The 26,129-nt window shown below is 48.4% G+C and overlaps 2 protein-coding genes across 15 annotated transcripts in view; one reads left to right on the top strand and one right to left on the bottom strand.

Annotated features, from left to right (window-relative positions):
* Positions 1–9,616, top strand: part of BCL2L13 (BCL2 like 13) — a 96,721-nt gene extending 87,105 nt beyond the window's left edge. For 8 of the 11 annotated variants that reach the window (XM_073007074.1, XM_073007076.1, XM_073007073.1 and 5 more), the window contains one exon: positions 7,140–9,528. In XM_073007074.1, the coding sequence (XP_072863175.1) occupies positions 7,140–7,997 (858 nt within the window). In that variant the 3' untranslated portion in view covers positions 7,998–9,528. Of the gene's footprint in view, positions 1–7,139 lie in introns of all 11 variants that reach the window. The other 3 variants (XM_073007081.1, XM_073007078.1, XM_073007082.1) reach the window with 2 other exon arrangements.
* The window catches only part of BID (BH3 interacting domain death agonist), a 44,688-nt gene continuing 27,156 nt past the window's right edge, over positions 8,598–26,129 (bottom strand). For 2 of the 4 annotated variants that reach the window (XM_073007085.1, XM_073007083.1), the window contains exons 3-6: positions 24,786–25,128; positions 19,985–20,124; positions 18,638–18,850; positions 8,598–16,218 (exon numbers count right to left, since the gene is read on the bottom strand). In XM_073007085.1, coding sequence (XP_072863186.1) covers positions 16,207–16,218; positions 18,638–18,850; positions 19,985–20,124; positions 24,786–25,128 — 708 coding nt within the window. In that variant the 3' untranslated portion in view covers positions 8,598–16,206. The remainder of the gene's footprint in view (positions 16,219–18,637; positions 18,851–19,984; positions 20,125–24,785; positions 25,129–26,129) is intronic. The other 2 variants (XM_073007084.1, XM_073007086.1) reach the window with 2 other exon arrangements.

Raw genomic sequence — 26,129 nt, 5'->3', positions numbered from 1 at the left:
TAACAAAAGCATTCAAACAAAAACTAGTATGTGGACATTTATAACAACACTATTCTAAAAGGTAGAATCAACCCAAATGTTCACCAGCTAATTAATAAGTAAAATGTGGTGCCTACATACAATGAAATATTATTCTCAGCCATAAAGAAGAATGAAGTACTGCCGGGCGCAGTGGCTCACACCTGTGGGAGGCCGAGGTGGGTGGATCACGAGGTCAAGAGATCGAGACCATCCTGGCCAACTTGGTGAAACCCCGTCTCTACTAAAAATACAAAAATTAGCCAGGCGTGGTGGTGGGCGCCTGTAATCCCAGCTGCTCAGGAGGCTGAGGCAGGATATTCGCTGGAACCCGGGAGGCGGAGGTTGCAGTGAACCAAGATCACGCCACTGCACTCCAGCCTGGTGAAAGAGTGAGACTCCATCTCAAAAAAAAAAAAAAAAGAATGAAGTACTGATACATGCTTCAACATGGGCGGGCCTTGAAAACAGTCTGCTAAGTGGAAGCGGCCAGACACAAAGGGCTGTATTGTGTGACTCCATTTATACTTCTCAGAACAGGCAATCCATAGAGGTAGAACGTAGATTAGTGATTGCCCGGTGATGAAAAAGGGGAGAATGGAGAGTGACTACCAGAAGGTGTCTTTCTGGGATGATGGGAATTTTCTGGTAATTCTGGTGGTTACCCAACACTGTGAATATACTAAAAACCACTGAATGGTACACCTAGAAATTGTGGGTTTCATTTTCTCTTTCTTTCTTTCTTTTCTCTTTCTTTCTTTCTTTCTTTCTTTCTTTCTTTCTTTCTTTCTTTCTTTCTTTCTTTCTTTCCTTTCTTTCTGTCTCTCTCTTTCTCTCTTTTTCTTTTTCTTTCTCTTTCTCTCTCTCTTTCTCTTTCTCTCTCTCTTTCTCTTTCTTTCTCCTTCTCCTTTCTTCCTTCCTCCCTCCCTCCCTCCCTCCCTCCCTTCCTTCCCTGTCTCGTTCTGTCATTCAGGCTGGAGTACAGTGGCATGATCATGGCTCACCATAGCCTTGACCTCCCAGGCTCAAGTGATTCTCCCACCTCAGCCTTCTGAGTAGCTGGGACTACAGGTGTACATCACCACGCCCAGCTAATTTTTAAAATTTTTTAATTTTTCTTTTTCTGAGACGGAGTTTCACTCTTGTTGTCCAGGCTGGAGTGCAGTGGTGCGATCTCGGCTCGCCACAGCCTCCACCTCCCAGGTTCAGGTGATTCTCCTGCCTCAGCCTCACGAGTAGCTGGGATTACAGGCATGCGCCACCATGCCTGGCTAATTTTTTTGTATTTTTAGTAGAGATGGGGTTTCTCCATGTTGATCAGGCTGGTCTCGAACTCCTGACCTCAGGCAGTCTGCCCACCTCAGCCCCCCAAAGTGCTGGGATTACAGGTGTGAGCCACCGTGCCCGGCCTTAATTTTTTTTTTTTTTTTAGACATGGGATCTCACTGTGTTGCCCAGTTGGTCTCAAATTCCTGGGCTGAAGTGATCCTCTCGCCTTTGCTTTCCAAAATGTTGGGATTATAGGTGTGAGCCACTGTGCCTGGCTATGGATTTTATGTTATGTGAATTTTATGAATGTGAATCTCAATACTAAAAAAATAAAAAGTTTAAAAAAATTGGTAATAATATTTCCACATGCCCTACTCAGTGTTTGAGATGTGCGAAATTCAGACATTCAGGAGACTCTTCACCTGATTCAAATTGTTCCACAGTTCCTGTGGAGATTGTTGAGTATCTACTAATCTCATGTTCCCACGAAGCAGCAGAGAGAGCCCTGTTCATATTTACATTCTTTTAGTTTTTAAATTTTTGTCATTTTTTAATTTAAACCATTTTGTTATGCTGCAAAAAGCTTTATTCCGTTTGGTGCAGGGCTCGGGAGTGGGCTTCAGGGTGGTGAAAAAAATACATTCTTTTAAATAAATGGAAATATATTTATATGTTTTTTTTTTAAGTCATGACCCTTATACGAAATTTTTTTTTTTTTTTTTTTTGAGACGGAAATCTTAATGCCACCCAGGCTGGAGTGCAATGGCATGATCTCGGTTCACTGCAACCTCCGCCCCCTGGGTTCAAGTGATTCTCCTGCCTCAGCCTCCCAAGTAGCTGGGATTACAGGCACGTGCCACCACGCCTGGCTGATTTTTGTATTTTTTAGTAGAGGCGGAGTTTCGCCATGTTAACCAGGCTGGTCTTGAACTCTTGACCTCAGGTGATCCGCCCACCTCAGCCTCCCAAAGTGTTGGGATTACAGGCATGAGCCACCACGCCCAGCCAAGAAATTTTTATGATGCACACTTTTCTTGTTACCTTGCCCCTTAGAAATAACTCATAATGGTTTGGTGTACATTTTTCTAAACATATGTTTTGCTTGTATAAATGTATGCAAATAAGTAGATTATATATATATATATATGTGTGTGTGCATTTAGTAAATAGGATCCATTTTTCCAGAGTTATCTTTGCCACAAATCATGTGACCTTATATATCTAGTTCTGGATTCTATTTTATTTAATTGGTCTAATTGCCTCTCTGTGTTTTTTGGGAATTGAGACAAGGTCTCCCTCTGTCATCCAGGCTGGACTACAGTGGCACGATCATAGCTCAGTGCAGACGCAAACTCCTAGGCTCAAGGGATCATCCCATTTCAGCCTCCTGAGTTGAGTAGATGGGACTGCAGGTGCCATCACACCTGGCCAGTTGTGTTTGTGTGTGTGTGTGTGTGTATGCGTGTGTGTGGAGACGATGTCTTACTGTGTTGCTCAGGCTTGTCTTGAACTCCTGGCCTCAAGCGATCCTCCCGCCTCAGCTTCCCAAAGTGCTGGGATTACAGGTGTGAACCACTGTGCCCAGCTGGGTCTATTTTTAAGCTCTTACATACTTATATAGTCTTAATCAGTGTACCTTTGTAATGAGTTGAGTGTCAGCTTGTTTTTCAAGATCAGCTAAATTTCCTTAGCCTTTTTAAATTGCTACATAGATTTTAGAATTGGTCATCAATTCCCATAAGAAAAAACCTGGTGGGATTTTATATTGGAGATTGTAGTGAACTAAAGGGTTAATTTGGGAATAGTTGACATCTTTACAATAGTTTTCCAATCTGTGAGTATGATCTATATATCCCTTTAGGATATCTTTAATTTCTCTCAATAATACTTTGTAGTTTTTTTTTTTTGAGACGAAGTCTCGCTCTGTCCCCCAGGCTGGAGTGCAGTGGCACGATCTCAGCTCACTGCAAAGCTCCGCCTCCCAGGTTCACGTCATTCTCCTGCCTCAGCCTCCTGAGTAGCTGGCACTACAGGCGCCCGCCACCACGGCCGGCTAATTTTTTGTATTTTTTAGTAGAGACGGGATTTCACTGCGTTAGCCAGGACAGTCTCGATCTGCTGACCTCGTGATCCGCCCGCCTCAGCCTCCCAAAGTGCTGGGATTACAGGTGTGAGCCACCGTGCCCGGCCTACTTTGTAGTTTTTTATGTAGAGGTATTGTACAATACGGGCTTCCTTCCACATTGGACTTAAAAATGTACTTATGTCTTTTTTAATAGTAGTTAAATACAGGTTAGGATCTCCATGTCTTTTCTTACTTAGCTGAACCAAACCCTCCCTGTGTCTCTCTCTATTTGTCTCTCTCCCTCTTTCCCTCTCCCTTTTTCCCTCTCCTGAATGCATCCTCTTCTGGACCATTCCAGTGGTCCTTACCCTGAGGCTGGGGCAAGCTGTCATCCTCAAAAGCTTGGAGGCCTAGAAGCCCTTTCTCTCTTCCAAGCCAGTGGGCCCTCCAATTTTCCTAACTGTATACTACAATATTGTAATTTTTAAAGACATATTTTACTTTCCAATTTTGTATGATCTCTATTTAGAAGAGATGGAGGAGGAAGGAAAAGTTTGTAAATTACCTTCTTTAGCCAAGGAGAAGGGTGTTGTTTCCAATTGTTTTTACCTTCTTATTGTCCCATCCAGTTGGTATTTTAAAATAGCTCTTTGTCCTACCACCATACCACCAAAAACAACAATTAAAATGACAACACAAACATTAACAAGTTATGAAATAGCAGAACTTACTGATTACTTCCTATGTACAAAGTACTAATCTAAGCCCTATAAATACTGTACCTTGGGCCGGGCGCGGTGGCTCATGCCTGTAATCCCAGCACTTTGGGAGACCGACAAGGGTGGATCACGAGGTCAAGAGATTGAGACCATCCTGGCCAACATGGTGAAACCCCGTCTCTACTAAAAATACAAATATTAGCTGGGCATGGTGGTGTGCGCCTGTAGTCCCAGCTACTTGGGAGGCTGAGGCAGGAGAATCACTTGAACCTGGGAGATGGAGGTTGCATTGAGCCAAGATCGCTCCACTGCACTCCAGTCTGGTGACAGAGCCGAGACTCTGTCTCAAAAAACAAAAACAAAAACAAAACAAAAAACCAAAAGAAAAAACTATACCTCATTTTAAAAGTGGACTCAGGTGCAGGTGTGGTGGCTCACACATATAATCTCAGCACTTTGGGACACCCGAGGTAGGAGAATTGCTTGAAGCCAGGAGTTTGAGACCAGCCTGGGCAACATAGAGAGACTCATCTCTACAAAAAATAAAAAAAACTTAGCCGAGTGCAGTGGCCCAGGCTGTTACTCCCAGCTACTCAGGAGGCTGAGAGGATCCCCTGGGGCCAGAAGGTTGAGGCCACAGTGAGCTATGATCCTGCTACTGCACTTCAGCCAGTGTGACAGAGCAAGACCCCAACTCTAAAAATAAAACAAAAACAATCCTACCTAGTCAGTCATCCCCCTTTTATTTGTGAAGAAATTGAAATCTGAAAGTCCAAGCAAGGTATCCAGATTCGCACAGCTGGTGCACAGTTGGAGCTGGATACAAGCCAGTTGTTTTTGATGGTGAATGTTGTGGTCATGCCGTATTATTTTACCCCCCTGCTTATTCTATACTCATAGAACATGCTTGATGCTTACCATGGCCTCTGAAGTGGTTGGAGCAAGGGTTGCGGTAGAATGTGGTGCAGTATGATGCCGACATCATGGTCGTGTGATTTATTTGTACTTTTTCCTTTTTTATGGGGCTGATAGACTTCTGATTTATATTAGATCCTTGATATATGTAGAAAATTTTTGGTCTTGGTTGAAGAATGAAATTATTCTACTTCAGACGAATAGCAACCATCATCGTAAAATGAAGTCGAAATTAATTGCTTTACATATTCTATTCAGATTCCCTGTAGCTTTTATGAGTGTTGTCTAGCCTTTGGATGACAATTTCTGTACATCTCGGTGACATGCCATTCCATTGGTTCTCTTTCTGGCCTTTTATTGTGCCTTACCCTCTGGGTTGGCCTAGCCCTTGTGCATACAGCTGTCATAAAGCTTTCTGTAGCGTATTGAAGTTAGTTATTCATATGTCAGTCTTCACAGCTGCCTAGTAAATTCTGTAAGAATAGACCCATTCTTCCTCATAGCCCTTGTGCCTGACACAGCTGTGATAAGCAGTAGGCACGCGGTGGCCTGTTATTAATAGACATAGACACACGGCCTGCGCTGTAGGGCTTTATTGCTTTCACTCAGACTTCCTGAAGAAAGCAAGAGTCTCTGTGTCTGCAGCATCTCTCCATTCTGGCTTTGCTATCAGAAGAATTTTAAAGCAAAGCTCTGATTGTAATTTTGTACCTTAGAGATGTCAGTGACAAACCATCGCCTGTTGGATGAAGTCTGTATTTCTTAGCTCTCTGTCATTCAGGTTTCTCCATGGTCCTGTCCTCACTGACCTTCTATTCTTCATGTGCACTCTGCATTAATTAAACAGGGCTGTGTCCTTATCCTGTTTTTCTGTCTCTGTGCTTTTGCCTGCATTGTGTCTTCTGTGTACCCTTCGCCTGCCAAAATCTTACCCGTTCTACAGATGCCTGATATAAATGCTAGTCCCTCCGTGAAGCTTTCTGTGATCTCCCTGCTTTCTCTGACCTCTACCCAAAGAGGTCTTTTTCCCATCTGAACTTTTTTTTCTTCTTCTTCTAAGGAAAGCAGCACTGCCATATGAACTCTCAATAGCACTTTCACTATGACACAGCATTATTTTTATACCCTACTAAGTGATACATTCCTTGAGCACAAGGTCTTGCCTTTATTTTCTCTGCTGTTTTGCATTAATTACTGCATTGAACATACAGGGTGAGTATCCCTCATCCAAAGTGCTTGGGATCAGAAGTGTTTTGGATTTTAATTTTTTTTTTTTTTTGGAATGTTTGTATATATGTGATGAGATGCCTTGGGGATGGGAAAGTCCAAACATGAAATTTACTTCTTTTTGTATGTATCTTTATACATATAGAGTGAAGGTAATTTTATATAATATTAACATATATAATATAAATATACAATATTTATAATACAAACATATATATAATATTTTGTGTGTACAAAGCAGATTTTTGACTGATTTGCCTACAACCCATCACATGAGGTCAAGTGTGGAATTTTCCACTTGTGATGTTATTTCAGCGCTCAAAAAGTTTTGAATTTTGGGCTGGGTGCAGTGGCTCACTCCTGTAATCCCAGCACTTTGGGTGGCCAAGACGGGTGGATCACTGAAGGTCAGGAGTTCAGACCAGCCTGGTGAAACCCCATTTCTACTAAAAATACAAAAGTTAGCTGTGCGTGGTGGCGGGTGCCTATAATCTCAGCTACTGGGGAGGCTGAAGCAGGAGAATCGCTTAAACCTGGGAGGCGGAGGTTGCAGTGAGCCGAGATTGTACCACTGCACTGTAGCCTGGGAGACAGAGCAAGACCCCGTCTAAAAAAAAAAAAAAAATCTCAGATTTTGGAGCATTTCGGATTTCAGGTTTTCAGATTAGGATGCACTCAGCCTGTGTGTGAATTATACTGAATGTAAATTAACTCATGATTTTTTAGTTTCAAGGAAACTGCTCAGAAGACTGTCAAAAATGGTTTCTCTGCATTGGCCTACAAATAAATGCATTCCATTCAGAAACTATGTAGATTTAAACAGTGTTTCATTCCTAGAACTTCAGTTTAGGAAGGAATTTGCTTTACAGATTGATGTTTATTTTTTAAATAGATTTTTATTATTGACACTTGTCCTTCGTTTCTAGGGCACTGTGTTTAGTCTTGAGTCGGAGGAGGAGGAATACCCTGGAATCACTGCAGAAGATAGCAATGACATTTATATCCTGCCCAGCGACAACTCTGGACAGGTCAGTCCCCCAGAGTCTCCAACTGTGACCACTTCCTGGCAGTCCGAGAGCTTACCTGTCTCGCTGTCAGCTAGCCAGAGCTGGCACACAGAAAGCCTACCAGTCTCTCTAGGCCCTGAGTCCTGGCAGCAGATAGCAATGGATCCTGAAGAGGTGAAAAGCTTAGACAGCAACGGAGCTGGAGAGAAGAGTGAGAACAACTCCTCTAATTCTGACATCGTGCACGTGGAGAAAGAGGAAGTGCCCGAGGGCATGGAAGAGGCTGCTGTGGCTTCTGTGGTCTTGCCGGCGGGGGAGCTACCAGAGGCCCTCCCTGAAGCCCCAGCCCCCTTGCTTCCACATATCACTGCCACCTCCTTGCTGGGGACAAGGGAACCTGACACAGAAGTGATCACAGTGGAGAAATCCAGCCCTGCTACATCTCTGTTTGTAGAACTTGATGAAGAAGAGGTGAAAGCAGCAACAGTTGAACCTACTGAAGTGGAGGAGGTGGTCCCTGCGCCGGAACCCACAGAAATGCTGCTGAGTGAGAAGGAGACAAACGCAAGGGAAGAGAGCCTTGGGGAAGAGCTGTCCCCTCCCGGCGAGATGAAGCCCCTGCCGCTCTCTGAGGGCAAGTCTAGACTGTCCCCCGCTGGCGAGATGAAGCCCCTGCCGCTGTCTGAGGGCAAGTCTATACTGCTGTTTGGAGGCGCTGCTGCTGTTGCCATCCTGGCAGTGGCCATCGGGGTAGCCCTGGCTCTGAGAAAGAAATAGAAGGCTTTTCAGGAGAGACAGACAGAAGGATGTAAGGTTGGAGTTGTACTGGCTGGAATTTGAACCTCCAGCAGCTGTCTGGACATTTGTGGAACACTCTGGGATAACTGGGGACTTCTGCTCAACGTGGCAGTGGCATGTTAGGCATGTTAGGGCTTGAGGTGGGGCATTCACGTTCGTCTGACTGTAAATCCCAAGGGCCTCGGCTCATGCTAAATTGAGAACCTTAGGGGTAAAGCCCCCCTCCAGGACAGGGTTTCCCAGCCTTGGCACTAGTGATATTCTGATCATTCTCTGTGGTGGGATGTTCAGCAGCATCCCTGGCCTCCACCCACTAGATGCCAGTGGCACCCCCTCCCAGAGATGACAACCGAAAATGTCTCTAGACATTGCCACATGTCCCTTGTGAACATCCCCTGTGGAGACCCACTGCTTTAGCGGAAGAGGGTTTACTTAGGAAGAATTGGGATAGAAATTCCCAGCTGAGAGCTTAGCTGTGGGCTCCTCAGCTCCCGACTTGTTAGCTCTTAATCCCCTTAGAATTTCATCTTTCCTGATGAGCAGGCTGAGCTCTGCACCCACTCTTTTTTTGCCCCCCCGCCCCTCATCCTGGAGTGTGAGGGTGCTCGCCCGTACTCTCAGCTGCCTCTCAGGGACTGCACTGTTCCTCTTCACCCCCAGGTTCCTGCTAAGATCCCGTTAAGGGGGGGTTGCTCTGGACTTCTGCTCAGACCTGTCAAGTCCCCAAAGCTTCCTGCAGCTCCACCTTGTAAAAATGCTGCCTTGAGGAATCTTTGAAATATGTATACAGAGAAAATAACATGAAAGAGACCTGGGGTCCCCACTTGTGAGTGCAATTGCAAGTCAGTCTGGCTAGAGAGACACATTTGTCTTGTGTCAAGGCAGGAGGAAAACCCGGATGACCTTCTGAGGTCTCTTCAGCACTTTTCATCAGTGGTCACCCACCGCTATGGTTAGTTGCCAGCAACATCTCTGTTGCTGGATGGGCACTGTCTTTAATCCTGGGCTAGTATGTTTTTTCCAATACGTGACCTCAGTCTTACTACTGACCAGTTCTATGGGTCTCTTGCTAGGTGGTAAGGATTTTTATTCTTGGGCTTTTAGAGCCAGTTAGGTCATAACTCTTATGAAATATAGTGTGTCCTAAATATCACTGAAATAAAAAGTAGGAAAAAGAAGCTTGAATTTTAAGACTGAGGCTGCTCTGCAGATTCTAGTTTGGCAGCATCTTCACCTGAATTCTTCAATGCCAGGGTAATAAACCAGAATAGTCCTAATCAGTATATGCTAGTTGAGCATTGGTATAATTTTCTTTCCTCTGGCTGACCCCAGCCCTGAAGGAAGAGTAAACCTGCATCTCTCCATGCCCCAGGGTCACGACGTCACTATGCAGGGCACATGTGGCTTGGTTTAAAAAGGTCATCTTAGATTTATCTTAGTAAATGTAATAAATTATTTTTTAGATCCTGAAATTTATAATAAAAATACTTTACCTACCCTGATCACAAAACCTGATGTTTTAAATGTGCTTTCTTTTTGAAATTTATGTTTTCAAATAAAATCTCCCTAAAGCAATACTATTTAAAAATTGGTCAAAACAAGGTCTGGGAGTGTGTTTGTGTGTCTTTCCAGCTTTATCGTGTAGCGTGTCTTTATGTTCTGTGTTTTGGTGTCCCACTGAGGGAGTGATGTTTGAAGGGTTTTTGTGTACTTGGATTAAGTAATTAGAGGTGAGTGGGGGGAATGGGATTAGCGAGGCAACATTTTTCTTCATGGGCTCTGATAGTTGCATTGGATTATTCTGTATTCTAATTGCTATTATTTGTGTTTGCATAGGTGAAGAGCAGAGAAAACTGGTGAGTTATCTTGATTTTTGAAAAGTGATAAAATATTTGGAGTTCCAATATTAACACTTGCCAAACTCTGGATCCTCCGCTGGCTGAGCAGATTCAAGCGCTGATCGAAGCCAGGTTCATCCCTGAGCTGCTGAAAGGAGGTGCTCATGAGGCTTAGGATATTTGAGTCTGTGCTGCCCACAAAAGAATAAGGAAGAAATGTGTATGGAAGCGGCTCCTTGCTGCTTTATTTCCCCACCTGTTGAACACAGCCACAGTGATTTGGCCAGTTGTATTTTGCTAGGTAATGGAGCTAGTGTTTTCCATTGGCTTTCTCTAGGTAACTCTCGGTCAGCTCCTGAGTTAACAGGATGTGGCAGCATCCCCGTTCTTCCTTCACTTCCTTACCTCATGAGGACTGCTTCCTACTGTACTCCTGCTTTTTGCTCATACATTTAAAAAACGATTTCTCAAGCTCCCCTTCCTTTTTGGGGGAGGAGCTGATAGTAGGCCATTCCTTCCTGCTTCCAACTTACATACCCTCTAAGTGAAGGTAAAGGAAAGATTCAGAATAAATCCAACTTGTTTATAGAAAAGTTCTTGTTAGTTCTTAGACCTCATCTCAACTGCTCTGTTGAAGGTAATGATTTATTGGGGGGAAAAAAACAAAGAATGCCAATTTATCCTCTCTAAAGTGATAATTCTGGGCCCACAGAAATCAGTCAGTACCTACAGTGTGCCTTAAGGGGACTCTCATTTCCTTCTAGAGAACATTCTAGATCAAGAAATGCAACTGTTGACCTTCTGGGTCACCCATTTCCCCCTCGAGGCATTCTTGAGACCCCTTCTCACCTGCATTTCTGTCCCAGGGACACCAGATGCAGCCACTACCTACCTAGGCTTGTCCTGGGGGAGTGAGCCGTGAACCTGGAGACATGGCTTTGGCTCACAGCTACTATTAATTTCCTCAGGCTTTGAGCTGATTCCCTCAATAATATGAAAGTAATGCCTGCTCCTTTCCTTTCTCCTGAAAGGTATGAGATGTGGACATTTCAGTGTTTGAATTATTTTAAGAGATGTTTTATAGAAATAAAATGTAGCTAAGAAGTTGTTTCCCTTTCTCTTAATTTCTTACATCTTTCCACACACACTTATCTTTCCAAGAATTTGAGGTGGTGATCATATCCATCAAGACGGCCTTGTAGGCTATCAGATTGCTAACAGACACGACTTAGAGCTTCTGCCCAAATTCCCACACAAGCATTATCTCATTTAACATCTCAGCGACACACTGCATACCAGAATGTTTCCTCTTCTCTGGTGCACCAAGACCTGCCCTTAGTGATAATCTCTTGATTATGACATCCATTTGAGTTTAGAGTGTATAATTTTTCCTAAAAAAAACTCATGTCGATAATTATACTTTTAGCAAATAGTAGTTGAGCATTTACAACATGCCAGAGATGGTTCTAGTGCTCTCACGTGCCTTATTTCACCTTCACAGTTCTAATCGCTGTTTGTATTCCTTTTATTCCCATATTACAGAATGAGGAACCTAATCAGAGTTCGTTAGTAGTTCTTTTTTGTTTTTTTTGGTTTTTTTTTGAGACAGTCTCACTCTGTCGCCCAGGCTGGACTGCAGTGGCGCAGTCTCGGCTCACTGCAAGCTCCGCCTCCCGGGTTCACACCATTCTCCTGCCTCAGCCTCCCGAGTAGCTGGGACTACAGGCTCCCGCCACCTCGCCCGGCTAATTTTTTTGTATTTTTAGTAGAGACGGGATTTCACCGTGTTGTCCAGGATGGTCTTGATCTCCTGACCTCGTGATCCACCCGCCTCGGCCTCCCAAAGTGGTGGGATTACAGGCGTGAGCCACCGCACCTGGCCCAGAGTTTGTTAGTTTTTCTTTTTTTTTTTTGAGACGGAGTCTCCCTCTGTCGCCCAGGCTGGAGTGCAGTGGCCGGATCTCAGCTCACTGCAAGCTCCGCCTCCCGGGTTTAGCCATTCTCCTGCCTCAGCCTCCCAAGTAGCTGGGACTACAGGCGACCACCACCTCGCCCGGCTAGTTTTTTGTATTTTTTAGTAGAGACGGGGTTTCACCGTGTTAGCCAGGATGGTCTCGATCTCCTGACCTCGTGATCCGCCCATCTCGGCCTCCCAAAGTGCTGGGATTACAGGCTTGAGCCACCGCGCCCGGCCAAATTTGTTAGTTTTTCTAATGTCCTCAAGCATAGCAGAGGCAAGGCAATGATTTTGCCGGTTTTTATTTTCCTGGCCCTGCAAAGCAGTATTGGCAGGTCCCCTGCAAACAGTTGCGCCAGTTGTTTACTGCATAAGGACTGATGGAACAAATTCCGACGTGCAGCCTGTGCTCTGCTCGCCATGCTGTGGGCCTTGGGAGAAGGGAAGTCTTAATTTGTACAAAGTCACCATATAGGCTCACTTAAATATTAAGCATGTTCTACTACAAAAAACAAGAGTGAGGGTTAGGTCCAGGACTGGTCTCAGCTTCCAATTATGTAGCTGTTTTCCGTGTAGACATTGAGTGAGATGCTTTGTGGTTACAGAATCCACAGGCATTGCTGATGCACTTTCATTAGCTTTCTTGATTAAATATTTTTGCTTATAAACAAGGTTAGGCAATCTGTCCCAGCAATGATCACAAAGTGCTAAGTGAAGGGGGTGAAGACAGCAGATGCATTTCTCGCTCCTTTTCTGTTTGTTCGAGTGTGTCCCTTCTCCCCTGCGTATGCCGTCATAAGGGTAGGGGCTGTGGAGTGAAGTGGGGGAATATCTGGAAGCACTGCTTGGCCTCTGGACAGACACTCCAACAGGTCGGGGCCTTAGGAGGGTTGACCAGGTATGGCCACAAGTATGTCAGCTCCTGGAAGACCCTCGTGGTGAAAACCTAGGACATTCCACAGCACATCATGGTAGTTATCACCTTGGCCAGAGAACACCAGTTCTGTGGTACAAAACAGTGACGTTCAGTGACCTCATCTATAAAGAGCTCCATGGACAGTTGGAAAGTGCATGCCACTAAAATATTAGCACATCCCATCTTCCCTTTTCGCATGGCTGTTTCACTTCAGCCTGGCATCCTCACACACTAACACCATCAGGTCTTCCACATTTGATGTCTACGCCACAGGAGCCCACACCAGACTGCTGCTTCCCTGCGAGCGCACAGTGAAATTGTTCTCGGGGGTATTTGCAAGGCCTTGTCATCAGTTAAAAAGGAGCAGCTGCCTCCAGGTGAGTCTCTGCCGCTCTCACCTCTCCTCAGGGGAAACTGTATAGTGATACTGCTCAGTGTGGGGAGTGTTCTTTGCACCACCGGAAGAAACTAGTTAATGTACTATTTAGAAGAAAAGTTTTGACATTTTAAGACTACCAGTTGTTCCCTTTCCCCAGGAAAAGAAGGTCAAAGTACAATCTTCCCTGTTGCAGAGCTTGGAATAACTCTGTCCCTGATGCTTTCCAGCAAGAGAACTGTATTATGTAGAGGGGTCCTTGGCCAGCATCAAAGGAAAACATTTATTTTTTTCCTAAACCTGCATTTTTCCTATTACAGTCTTCCATTTCTTCCTCCAGATTAAAAGTGCCTCTTCCTACCTAACTCATTCCTTAATTAAGGTCAGTTTAGTGTTGGCTCAAATGCTGTCATGTTAAAAATACCAGAATTGATCGGTGATTTGGATAATTAGGTTAACACGGGCATTTTACTGAAGCAGCATGTTTCCTTTTTCTGTGTGAGTTCCATGGGCCCCCTGTGCGGCCGCTCCGCTTTGCTGAACTGACCATTGTGGCTCATTCTGGCTCCTCTTCCCTCCTGTCATCTACCTTTTGGCCAATCTCCTCTTCATCGGGGAAAGGAACAGACTTCAAATCTGTGAGTTATTCTGTCAGAAGCAATGTACTAGAGAGAACACATGGGATCTGAAGATAATCGATGGACTCATCTTTCTATCCACATGGTCACTCTATGCCCTTGACTTAGGCGGTATCATTTCATATGATCAATTGTCTTTGTAAGTCCATACTTAATTGGTTTGACTCCAGGTTCTGAAAACAAGATCGTTACATTCAAAGGACTCTCTATATTCCAATTCTCAGTCAGCACAACTAATAAAGTTGTTGGACAATCAAACCAGGCGCTAGTGCTGTGACCCTTTAAGGAAGCCTTGAGTATCTCAGCAGTTAATGCTGGATCCTAAGAGGAGAGGTCAGGAATGCTTTGACCTTCTGAATGCACCAGATATCCCACGTGACTTTCAGATACACCAAGCATCTTTTCAAGGAGAAAGCTTTTGATGTTTAACAAAGGAATTTCCATCACTTCATTCGAATATTTTTAAAACAGAAAGGAAAACACATTCTTTGAATTAAAATCACCTTTCAGTCATTTCCACGAGGATTGTGTTACAGGGCAAAATCCACCAACTGCCAGGCTATGCCGGAGTCACCATGGCTGGGAAGTGCTCAAGACTGGAGCAGCTGTGTTTGAGACAATGCAATCTGTTTATCATGTTGGCCTTGGGAGAAGGGGTGATGCTCTTGCTTTACAACCAAGACGGTATCTCAGATTTGGTCTGGAAGAATTTACACTAAGGCCTGTTATAAGCTGTAATAAAATGGCGGCCTACTGTATGAATTCAAGTGAAACAGAATAAGGTGAAGATGCCGTGGAAGAGGCAGTGAGAGATGATAGTCCAGTCATTTGCTGCTCTAGAGCCCTTTTCCATTAGTTCCGGGTGACGCCTGTATAGCCCCTTGGGGAAGAAAATGCCTCCCCCAGTGAGAATCTGATTATAATGGCTGATGTACGGATGGTGTGTAGGTGCAGCATGGTTCAACTTTTTTTCCATTGTGATCGGGAAACTTTTTTAAAAGTCCACTCTGAAACAGGAAAAGTCATAGTTTTAGAAAAATTTTTTTCCAAACCGTGGCCTTCACACTGCACGGCAGCATTTCTTTTTAGTATTGGTAACCTTTTGCCCACTTCAGTTGAGCCAGCCCTAGTGTGGTATGTATTCCATGCTGAACAATATAGAGTTTGTTTTTCTTTTCTGATGATTTTAAACTCTTACGGAACAGGAAGGTGGTAAGAAGAAATCATGAGTCCGTCAGTGCCCTTACTCATGCGCATCTCCAGTAGCCTCCTGTTGTGGTCACAGGAGATTCCTGTTCACAGCAACGTGTGTGATACAGACCCAGCATCCACCGTCGTGCTTTTAAACTGATTCCAAGGCCATAGCTTCCCACTGAACAGCAGACCAGCGTTGCACTGTTCCTAAAGCTAAGCTCTTCCTTGTTTATTTTGGTACTACCTAAGTGACTTGGTTTTGACTGTTCCTAGGAGAGGGAACTGCTTTGCTGAATTTTTAAAAAGTCCAACTGCTCTTTCATCTTTTATGCTTAGAAACCTCTTCTCTCCAGATGCACTTCTGAGGCATGGATGAGCCGAGCGTACGGCTAGAAATTGGAAGTCTCCAGCTTCTGTAAACTTCCCAGGCTACTCCCAGGGCATCGCAGTAGCTTCCGGCACCCGTGGCTTAATGTCTTTAGCAAAGCCTTGATGTCATGGAAGGAGAAAAGGTGCATGCCGTTAGTTACCTGATTTTGTAAACAGTGGCTGACCTGGGCCCTTAAACCACCTTCACACCTTTTAGAACCCCAAGTGGTTCTTTTTGACTCAAACAAAGGGAGATGAAATTGAGAAGGTCAAGCGCCTACGTACTGGGGCCGGACGGTCCCACTGTTTGCGTGCAGCACTTCAGTTCCGAATCTCTGGGCCATTTGGTTTTTAAACAGGAAGATTGTCGGTTCCTTAGTATTAAGATAGTCCCTATTTTGAGTGGAATTTTTCATTTGTAAGGGGTATGTTCCTTTCCTCTCCAATTCTTGCTTTCCTCGAACGGGATACTGCCTGCTGTAAGACGATCCCCTATGGTTGTACTTTAATATAAACAGTAATTTTTTTTTACCAAAAAAATTGTATTTTGTTTCTACTTCCTTGAAACCTGCTTTTCAATTTAATTTTCAAGTGAGAATCTGCACAGCGGAAATAAAGGCACCGTGTGTAGATTTACGAATGTGCAGATTCATGTGTGGATGATACGAAGGCCATTCAAATACGTGTAAATTGATATTTTCATTCAAGTATATTAATGTGGATCTTTTAGAATGCATTATAAGCTTAAAACATTGTCTTTGAAACAGAAATCACAGCTATCTTCCAGCCCGTCTTCTCTAGGAACGCTGTTGACATGCCAGGGCTCGGTCTACACTGGAAGCAGCTACATGGCTGTGACCATATCGAGCTTTAGCCAGTCACACTTTTGGAACTGTCGGTTCAGTCCATCCCCTAGAGCAAGAAAGGAGAAAAAGCCAGAATCAGCTAGGCTCATTCACAAACCAGGCTCCAGAGCTCTCTGCCACAGCGGAGCAAAGCTGGGGTTTATGCAAAAACATGTTCTCCAGGGCCCTGAAATCCTATCCGTGCATCTACTTTCTGCTACGTGGGGGCAACTGCAAAACAGGCTGTTCGGGCGGTGAGGTGGCTGTTCACATCTCCGAGGCACTGACGGTGTCGGGAGGCCCCTGCTGGGTTAGAGGAATCACGATTCTGCCTCAGCCGTCAGTCTCTGGTAAGCTGTCCCTACAGGCAGCCGCACACGTCTTGCCCACTCATTCCCCCTTTACATGGGTGTTGGTAAAAGCTGTCCAGGAATGGCCTCAGGCTTACCTCCTTCCAACAGTTCAGCTGGCTTGAATGCCTGATTTAAGACTTATATTCATTCTCCTGGTTTTTTTATTTTTTTTTTGAGATGGAGTCTCGCTCTGTCACCCAGTCTGGAGCACAGTGGCCGGATCTCAGCTCACTACAAGCTCGGCCTCCTGGGTTTACGCCATTCTCCTGCCTCAGCCTCCCAAGTAGCTGGGACTACAGGCGCCCGCCACCTCACCTGGCTAATTTTTTGTATTTTTTAGTAGAGATGGAGTTTCACCATGTTAGCCAGGATGGTCTCAATCTCCTGACCTGTGATCTGCCCATCTCAGCCTCCCAAAAGTGCTGGGATTACAGGCTTGAGCCACCGCGCCCGGCCTCATTCTCCTGTTTTTAAAATGCCTGTATAACTGAAGACCACAGCATATAAGGAATGTTTTCTTTTGAGTTCTCAGTAGAGGATTAGATGCTATTTTACTTAAAAACCAAAGCCTGAAGTAATGCTTCTGACACATCATAAAATCCCAAACATTCGCCAATATTTTTAAATTTACAAATAAGACACATCCACTTAATATCCATTTGGGTCTATGAAACAGAAGCGCCAGATTTTGCTACATGGGGGCAACCGCAAAAACCGGCCCTTCTTGGGCAGCGTTGTGAACACTGTTTGTTTTTAGAAACAGGGTCTTGTTTTGTTCAGGCTGGACTGCAGTGGCACAATGAGCTCACTGCAGCCTTGAACTCCTGGCCTCAAGCAAAGAGATCCTTCTGCCTCAGCCTCCTGACGAGCTGCCTCAGCCTCCATGATGGCGTGAACTACAGGTGCATGCCACCATGCTCAGCTAATTTTTTTTTTTTTTTTTTTTTTGAGACAGTCTCACTCTGTCACCCAGGCTGGAGTGCACTGGCGTGATCTTGGCTCACTGCAGCCTCTGCCGCCAGGATTTAAGCGATTCTCCTGCCTCAAGTAGCTGGGATTACAGGCACCTGCCACCGCACCCAGCTAATTTTTTTTTGTATTTTTAGTAGAGACAGGGTTTCACCATCTTGGCCAGGCTGGTCTTGAACTCCTGACTTCATGATCCACTGGCCTTGGCCTCCCAAAGTGCTGGGATTACAGGCATGAGCCACCACACCCGGCCCTCAGCTAATTATTTTTATAAATTTTTTAGAGACAGGCTCTTGCCATGTTGCTCAGTTTTGTCTCAAACTCCTGGCCTCAAGCAATCCTCCTCTGCTTCCCAAATTGCTGGGATTATAGGCTTGAGCCACCATGCCTGGCCTTTACACGGTGACTTCTAATACCTGGTTGTGGGACAGATGTGCTCTGGAAAAGATTTTAGACAGCTCCCCCGCTTTTTCGACTACTCGTTTTGGTTCACATTTCACCTTTTTTTTTTGAGATGCAGTCTCGCTCTGTCATCCAGGCTAAAGTGCAGTGGTGCGATCTCGGTTCACTGCAACCTCTGCCTCCAGGGTTCAGGCAGTTCTGCCTCAGCCTTCTGAGTAGCTGGGACTACAGGTGTGCACCACCATGCCCGGCTAATTTTTGTATTTTAGTAGAGATGGGCTTTCATCATGTTGGCCAGGCTGGTCTGGAACTCCTGACCTCAGGTGATCTGCCCATCTCGGCCTCCCAGACTGCTGGGATCACAGGCGTGAGCCACCACGGCCGACCACATGACACTTACTTTTTTGACAAGGCAAGCAGTCTGAAAAGCTCATTGTGGGCCCTCCAGCCCTTTCCTTCCACTCTGCACCTGCTTATGCTGTGAGGACCCCACCAGGAGTGCGACATGAACCTTTGCCGCCCCTCTGAGTGGAGCACGTCTCCAATAGTAAGCTGGTAAAGCTCGAGAGGACTCTGGGTGCCCTTCACCACCTTCCACACATAGCTTTCTTGCTCACAACAGCAAAACCTAACCCGAGCAGGACAGCCTGTAACCCTTGTGCTGGCATCAGAGGCAGCGGCCCCGCTGGGCTTCTCGACCTTCCAGAGAAAAGGGCATGGGCAGCAGGCAGGGAAGGGGCTGACCTCATCATGGGTTCTTACGTTTCTGGCTAAGCTCCTCACGTAGGCGCGTAGGTTCTGGTTAATAAAATTCACCGTTGTTTGAAAGACATCACGGAGCAAGGACGGCGTGTGACTGGCCACCTTCTTGGCCAGCAGCAGGGCCAGCACCAGCATGGTCTTCTCCTTCTCCATGTCTGTAGGGTAGGCCTGCAGCAGCTGCTCCAGGGCCGTGGCCAGGTCCCTGTTCCGGTCCTGCACAGAGGGGCACACACAACCTGGTTCACTAATACTCTTCCCTCTCAAAGGAAACACAGTCCTCAGTATGAAGCAGCACTTCAAAGGGAAGTACTGATTAAGTATCCAGGGCTGCTGGGCTGAAAGAATGAGAAGCAGTTGAGTTCTGAAAGGCAATGGAAAGGGAAGATTGCAATCACTCCCGGCAGGGGGCTCGTTAAGCAAACGCATGTGTGGTGAGCCCCTGCGCTCACTGTTAGACGGTGATGGGATACAAGAAGCCGTCGTCGTCCCTGCGCCCAAGGCACTTCAAGTCTAGAACTAGTGACCACCTGCGACACCTTAGGCCCAGGCCCATTTTATTGGTGCAGACCTAGCTGAATGGAGGGGGGAAGGGGACTGCATGGGGGGTACTGGACACAGACCATGAGGCTGGCGAGGACCGTCAGGCCCGCTGGCACACATGCAGAGTTACATGGGAGTGTGCCGGCCACTCCTGCGTTCTAGGCAGCTGCTGGGACGTCATAGGCTGGCCCTGCTGAACAGAAGCATGACTGGATTTCTAGGAAGTGAGGACGCCTGCGTTTTCAGCTGGTAGAGTCGAAAAAGTGGAACTTTCTCTCCTCTCAGCTCCCATGGCTACAGGCCTGTATTTGGCAGTTGGAGGATGTCGCTCTCCTTCCCGCTAAGTGTTTTGGGGACACGGTGCCCCGGACCAACCTTGTATCCCCCACAGTGCCAAGCAAATGGTAGAGCTCAGAAAGCTGTGTGGGTTCCAACCAAGGAGCCCCGCAGACCAGCAGGCGGCACCCCAGGGCTTACGGCTCTCACTGGCACCACTATTGAACTCCCTACAACCCAAGAAAGTGCCCTTTACTTCTGTCAGCCAAACATGCTTCCTTCATCTTTTAGAGGCTTTTACCCCTAAACTCTTTCCCCTGATTGAAGGTTCAGGTTTCCTCGATGTGAACCAGCTGAATTCTTCTGAAAAGCAATGAACCATGCCCTGTGTCCAGTTCCTTCGTCAGAGTTCTGGAATGGACAGTCACGAGTTGAGTGGCCTCACGCCACAGCGGGCTGCCTGGTGAGAGGCAGGGAACAGCCCCTATAGGCTCACTTCCCTGCCCACACGGTCCTCAGGCCCTCACTCACCTCCTCCGACCGGCTGGTGTTCCGGAGCTGCAGGGCCAGGCCGTTCACCAGGCCCGGAGGGATGCTACGGTCCATGCTGTCCCCGACCTGGGCGAGGTGCCTGGCAATGTTCCGGATGACGTCTTCTTGACTTTCAGAATCTGAGTGTTCAGGCAGGGGCGGCAGAGACAGAGCAGACTCAGCAAATGGCCCTGATACCGTCTCCCACACCACCCTGCCCCAGGAAAGGACAGGTCTGCGACGGGACAAGGCCAGCCCCTCACCCCACAGTGTAGCGCCAGCCCCCACTGGACACGGGCTCCACTCCACCGGGGCCACGGCAGGCGGGCTGGGTACCAGCGCCGAGCTGGGTTCTGGGCAGTGCTGGCGCTTAGGGCCTCGGCTGAGGCCTAGGTTCCCACACACAGGCACCATGTCCCCACGGGCAGGGTCAGTGAAGCCGGGGTGTCACGATCACGCCTGAGGTACGAGCCTGGCAGCAGCCTCATGGCTCACACCACACAACCCAGCAGGGTTGGCCTTGGCCTGGGCAGCCGTTGGGGAAGGGGCCCTGTGGGCAGACAGCATCCCGGACCCACCTTTGCCCTCTCCAGCCTGAGAGCCCCCATTCCTCGCCGGAGCCCCCATTCCTCGCCGAGAGCCCCCATTCCTCGCAGTCCCGTCTCAGGAAAACCCCAGTTGTCACTGGCACCGGCAAGGCCCTGGAGAATCTCTCCTGCCTTTCTAACCGGAGATCTCCTCCTTGCCCCTCAGTCCTGCTCCCCTGGAGCACAGCCTCCATGCTGCCCCTGCCCGAGTACCACTGTTGCAGCTCCATGTCGGCCAAGCTCAACGACCACGCTCCCTGCCGCCTCCGTTTCTTCCTCAACACTTGCTGTGTTATTGTCTGACACCCCTGCTAGAGGCTAAGCTCCCTAAGGGCTGTGATTTTTTAATGTTTTGTCCACTGACAAATACCCAGCACTTAAAATAATGCAAGGCGCTCAGTAGGTGCTCAATAAACAATTGTAGGGACCAGGTGTGGTAGTGCACGCCTGTAACCCCAGCGCTTTGGGAGGTGGAGGACAGAAGATTGCTTAAGGCCAGGAGTTAGAGGCTACAGTGAGCCATGACTGCACCAGCAACAGAGCAAGGCCCTGCCTCTACAAAAAACTTCTTTTTTTTTTTTTTCGAGACGGGGTCTCACTCTGTCACCCAGGCTGGAATACAGTGGCATGATCTCGGCTCACTGCAACCTCCGCCTCCGGGTTCAAGCAAGTCTCATGCTTTAGCCTCCTGAGTAGCTGGAATTACAGGCGCCCACCACCACACCCAGCTAATTTTTGTATTTTAAGTAGAGACGGGGTTTCACCATGTTGGTCAGGCTGGTCTCGAACTCCTGACCTCGTGATCCACCCACCTTGGCCTCCCAAAGTGCTGGGATTACAGGCGTGAGCCACTGTGCCCTGCCTCTACAAAAAACTTTCAAAGGGAGCCAGGTGTACTGCACGTACCTCTAATCCCAGCTACATAGGAGGCTGAGGTGGGAGGACTCCTTGAGGCCAGGAGTTCAAGGCTGCAGTGAGCTGTGATCACACCATTGCACTCCAGCCTGGGCAATGGAGCACAACCTGTGTCTTTTTTTTTTTTTTTTTTAAGACGGAGTCTCACTCTGTCGCCCAGGCTGGAGTGCAGTGGCCGGATCTCAGCTCACTGCAAGCTCCGCCTCCCAGGTTCACGCCATTCTCCTGCCTCAGCCTCCCAAGTAGCTGGGATTACAGGCGCCCGCCACCTCGCCCGGCTAGTTTTTTGTATTTTTTAGGAGAGACGGGGTTTCACCCTGTTAGCCAGGATGGTCTCGATCTCCTGACCTCGTGATCCGCCCGTCTCGGCCTCCCACAGTGCTGAGATTACAGGCTTGAGCCACCGCACCCGGCCTGACTCTGTTTCTTAAAAAAAGTTTTAATTGCATGAATGAATGAACGGGCCTGTACCTAGCTCCTAGTAAGTGTTCAATAGATGCCAACTATTGTTATTTCTCCCATTATATCTTCTACTTTTTTTTGTGCTTGCAACTTCCCTCTGGCTTTTTTGGTTTTGGCTGCTGCTCCCGCCCTCAGTCAGTTGTCAAATCTCACCTTATGTTGCAAACACAAGTGTTTTGCCTACCCTCTGCCACTGTTAGCTCTCATCTGATGACGACAGTCCCACTCCCCGCCGTCCAGTCTACTCTGCCACCTTCACAGCACAGACCTCAGAGCAGGGCAGGGTTGGGGGAAGTGAGGTGCTAAGGAGTGGGCACGTCCTTAGAAGCTGTGCTCTGGGGGTTTCACGGCCTCCCTGGAGTCTGTCCGTGGAACATACAGTATGGCTGCCACATCACTTCTCTTTAAAACCTCTCAAGGGCTCACCTCTGCTTAAGTGACAAGTCATGACCCAGCTCAAAATACGTGACTTCACTTCCACGCTTCCTAGGCAACCTCAACTATTCACTGTAGCTTTATTGTTTTTCTTCTTTTTTTTTGTTTTGATTTTGAGACGGAGTCTCACTCTGTCACCCAAGCTGGAACGCAGTGGTATGATCTCAGCTCACTGCAACCTCCGCCTTCCGGGTTCAAACAATTCTCTACCTCAGCCTCCCAAGTAGCTGGGATTACAGGCGCCCGCCACCATGCCTGGCTAAGTTTTGTATTTTTTTTTTAGTAGACACGGGGTTTCACCATCTTGGCCAGGATGTTCTTGAACTCCTGACCTTGATCCACCTGCTTTGGCCTCCCAAAGTGCTGGGATTACAGGTGTGAGCCACTGCACCCAGCCTCACTAGCGTTTATAGCTGCTGGGCTTTTGCTTAAAAGAGGGCCATTCCCTCGTCCCAGTTTCCAAGGAACCAAATGTACCCAGCCTCCAAGGCCCAGCTCAACGGGAGCTGCAGCCCCACAGTTTTCCTGATTCCCTGCAGAGCAGAGCACCCAGCTCCTCCAGCACCTCATCGCTCCCCCAGCACCAAATCTGTGCCTCACTTGTCCCTGAAGCCTATCCACCTTGCCTCAGTTACAGACACATCCTCTCTCCCTCTGGCCACCAGCCCAGTAGCAACAGGAATCTTTCCTGATCCGTCTGTGTCCAGCCAAGTGAGCGGACTCACCAAAGAAACCCCAGCAGCCAGAGTCTCTACCTTGCCCCAGGCTTGCCAGGGACCAGATTCACACACCACTTTCCCACCAGAGCACCGGTCAGGCTAAGCGAACTGCCATGATCACTTTTGCCGGTGCCACTTGAGTCAAGCCCGGTTTGTCAGTCTAGAGGCAAAGGCCGGTGTGGAGAAGAGCGAGAGAAAAATACCAAGGCAGACTGGGGCTGCAGTTGTCCCCACAGCAATGCTGACAGCAGAGCTGTGCCCGTCCACTCCTGCCCTTCCTGGACCTTCCCAAGGGGATCCGGGGTTTCTCCTCAGTTCAGAGCCAGCCAGAAGATGTGCTGGCTGGATTAGAAGGCAGAGACGTTCTCAGACATCTCCCCCCACCCTCCCACCCCACCCCAGGCTAGTGGGGAACTCCAGCCACGTTCTCAAGCACTCATCTAAGACAGGTGGGAGGCAGAAGGCTGGGTCAGCTGTTGGTCTCCCCCACAGCCACCAGAGGGCAGCACAACCCTTGAGCTCGGAAGGCCTGGGCCAGGGTGGGAGTCTACCTGGGTCAGAATCCTCTGGGCAGTCTCCCCCCCTAAAACAGCCTGATGCAGGCAGCTGGAGTAGGGCCCCAGGCCTGCATTTGGAAAGGTTCCTCGTGTAATTCCAACGTGCACACTACTGAAAGCGAGCGTCATAGGGCCGGATCCGGAAGTGGGTGAGCCTCCACACGCCCCCAGCCTCCGCTTGGGACAGCCTGTCTGCAGAAGCAGCCCCTTGGCAAAGGCGAGTGGAGCTGGAGGCTGGAGGAGAGCGCAGGGATTAGCAACAGGAAAGGTGAGCAGTCTGGAAACCATGGTGGCCTGGAAGCCGTGCCCTACAGTGCAAGGGCGGCTGAGCGCGAGCTTGAGAGGCGGCCTGGCCCTACGTCCCGGCGGTGAGGCAGTGACATGACCGCGAGCTGTGTGATCTGGAGTCAGTCATTTACCCTTCGCTGGACCTGGGTTTCCTCACCTGGAAATGAGGTTCCAAATGCTTCTGTGTTCTTGTATAGGTAATCACGGGGCATAATGTATACGAAAGGAAAAGTGTCAGGTATAGACAGGGGCAAAAGTCACTGTGAAACCAGTGGGCCTCCATCAATGGGACAGTCAGTCAGGCCTGCTTGGGGAGACAGGGGCCACGCCGGTAGTGCCACCTGGGGGCTTTGCCCAGACCCAGCAATGCCCAGACCAATCAGAATCTCTGGAGGCAAGATGCAGGCACCAGCATTTAAAGCTCCATGTCCTTGAGACGATATAAGGCCAAGTGAGAGAACCCCTTGGGTTATATAATCCAGACAAGTGGTTTGCAATCTTTGCATCAGAATCACATTTGGGAAACTGGATAAAAACACCATTCTACGTAGGTCCAGACAAGGGACTCAAGACCAGTACATGGGATTCTGGCTCATCAGAAAGGAAGAATTTTCTAACAGAGTCACCCAAAAATGGTGGGCAGTGAGTTCAGCAGCACTGGAGGGAATCAAGTAGAGACCAATCAGTCAAGTGGTTAAGTGATACCAACCTACGTGGTAGCTGAAACTGCAGAGGCGGAGGCCGAGCCCGGGGGTCCCTTCTAGCCCCGAGGCTCCCTGAAAGTAACGGGCGACAGAAAAGCCCAGCTTTGGGGAAGGAGGTGGGGCCGGCCGCCTACCTGCCTCTATTCTGACCATGCAGGAGTGGCTGCTGCGGTTACCGTCCGTCTGAAGCTCGTCGTAGGCCTCCCACTGGGCAGCTGGCACTGGCAGCTCGGGGCCCAGCTGGGTAGCTGGCACTGGCAGCTCGGGGCCCAGCTGGGTAGCTAGCACTGGCAGCTCGGGCCCCTGCTGGGTAGCTAGCACTGGCAGCTCGGGGCCCAGCTGGGTAGCTGGCACTGGCAGCTCGCGGCCCAGCGCGTCCAGCTCTCTGCGGAAGCTGTTGTCAGAGCAGCTTTGGAGGAAGCCGAACACCAGCAGGTTTGTGATGCACTCATCCCTGAGGCCGGAACCATTGCTGACCTGAAGGGAAAGGGGAGTCAGGAAGGCGGGACCTCAGCCAGGCCAGAGGCCCCTCCTGCAAGAGCGCCAGGTGCCGCCGGCCCAAAAGAGCCTCGCAGGCCCCGGAGAGCTGAGGGACCCTGTGGCCTGGAGTGCCCTGCAGGAGGTCTCAACAGGCAGAGGCAAGGTCTGCGGCCCTGGCTTTAAGCAGCACCGCCCGTAGATGGCAGGGAGCGAGCCCCGACTCTGCAGAAAGGGATTCCTCTGCAGAGGAATCTGCTGGACCTCCTGAAACACGTGGCTGGGGAGCTTCCATTGGGTGAGAAGGCCACAGGCTGTTCTGGGGAGGCGAGTGAGTGACACACGGGCATCATCCATCATCCTGTGCTTGCACGCTTTCTTCAGGTTCCCCCGCAAGCTTCAGCAATCTGAGCCCACCTTTCCTGGCTGTGCTTCCAACAGGCGGAGCCTCTTTCTTTCCCCTCATCTCCTTCACGGGCTCAGGAGGGTACTGGGCAGATGGAAGATTTCCAGTAACTACTGTGGAGTGGTGACCACAGCTGGGCACCTGCCTTCGGCCAAGCTTGGTTTACTTCGGGTAGATGTGTCCTTAATCCAAACCCCACAGGGAGTGGTGGGGCTGGTTCCTGCTCTACCCGGAGGGGCTAGGCTCTTGGCCAACAGCTCTCCAGCTCCCTGGGCAGCACTGGCAACTGCAGCTCGGCCAGCGTCTGCGCTGCGGGAGATGGCAGGGACTGTTCTTGGGGTACTGACTGTGTTTGGGGCTATATTCTTGCAAACAAAGGTGAACCCTTGTAGCATCTGCAGCTGGGTGTGCCCAGAGCAGAGAAAGACGTAAGGTGGAAGAGAGAACAAAACAAAAAGAAGGGCGGGGACGCTGAGATCTGCCCAGGTTCACACACAAAGACCTCCTGGGCTGCCAGAGAAGGGCGGGAGGGAAGATGGAAGTGCAGGCAGAGATTTATTTCTATCCTCTAAGCCCATAATATTTTTCATTAGAA

Source organism: Chlorocebus sabaeus, chromosome 19, assembly GCF_047675955.1.
Source record: "Chlorocebus sabaeus isolate Y175 chromosome 19, mChlSab1.0.hap1, whole genome shotgun sequence".
Classification (NCBI taxonomy): Eukaryota; Metazoa; Chordata; class Mammalia; order Primates; family Cercopithecidae; genus Chlorocebus; species Chlorocebus sabaeus.
This window is presented reverse-complemented; position numbering and strand designations above follow the sequence as displayed.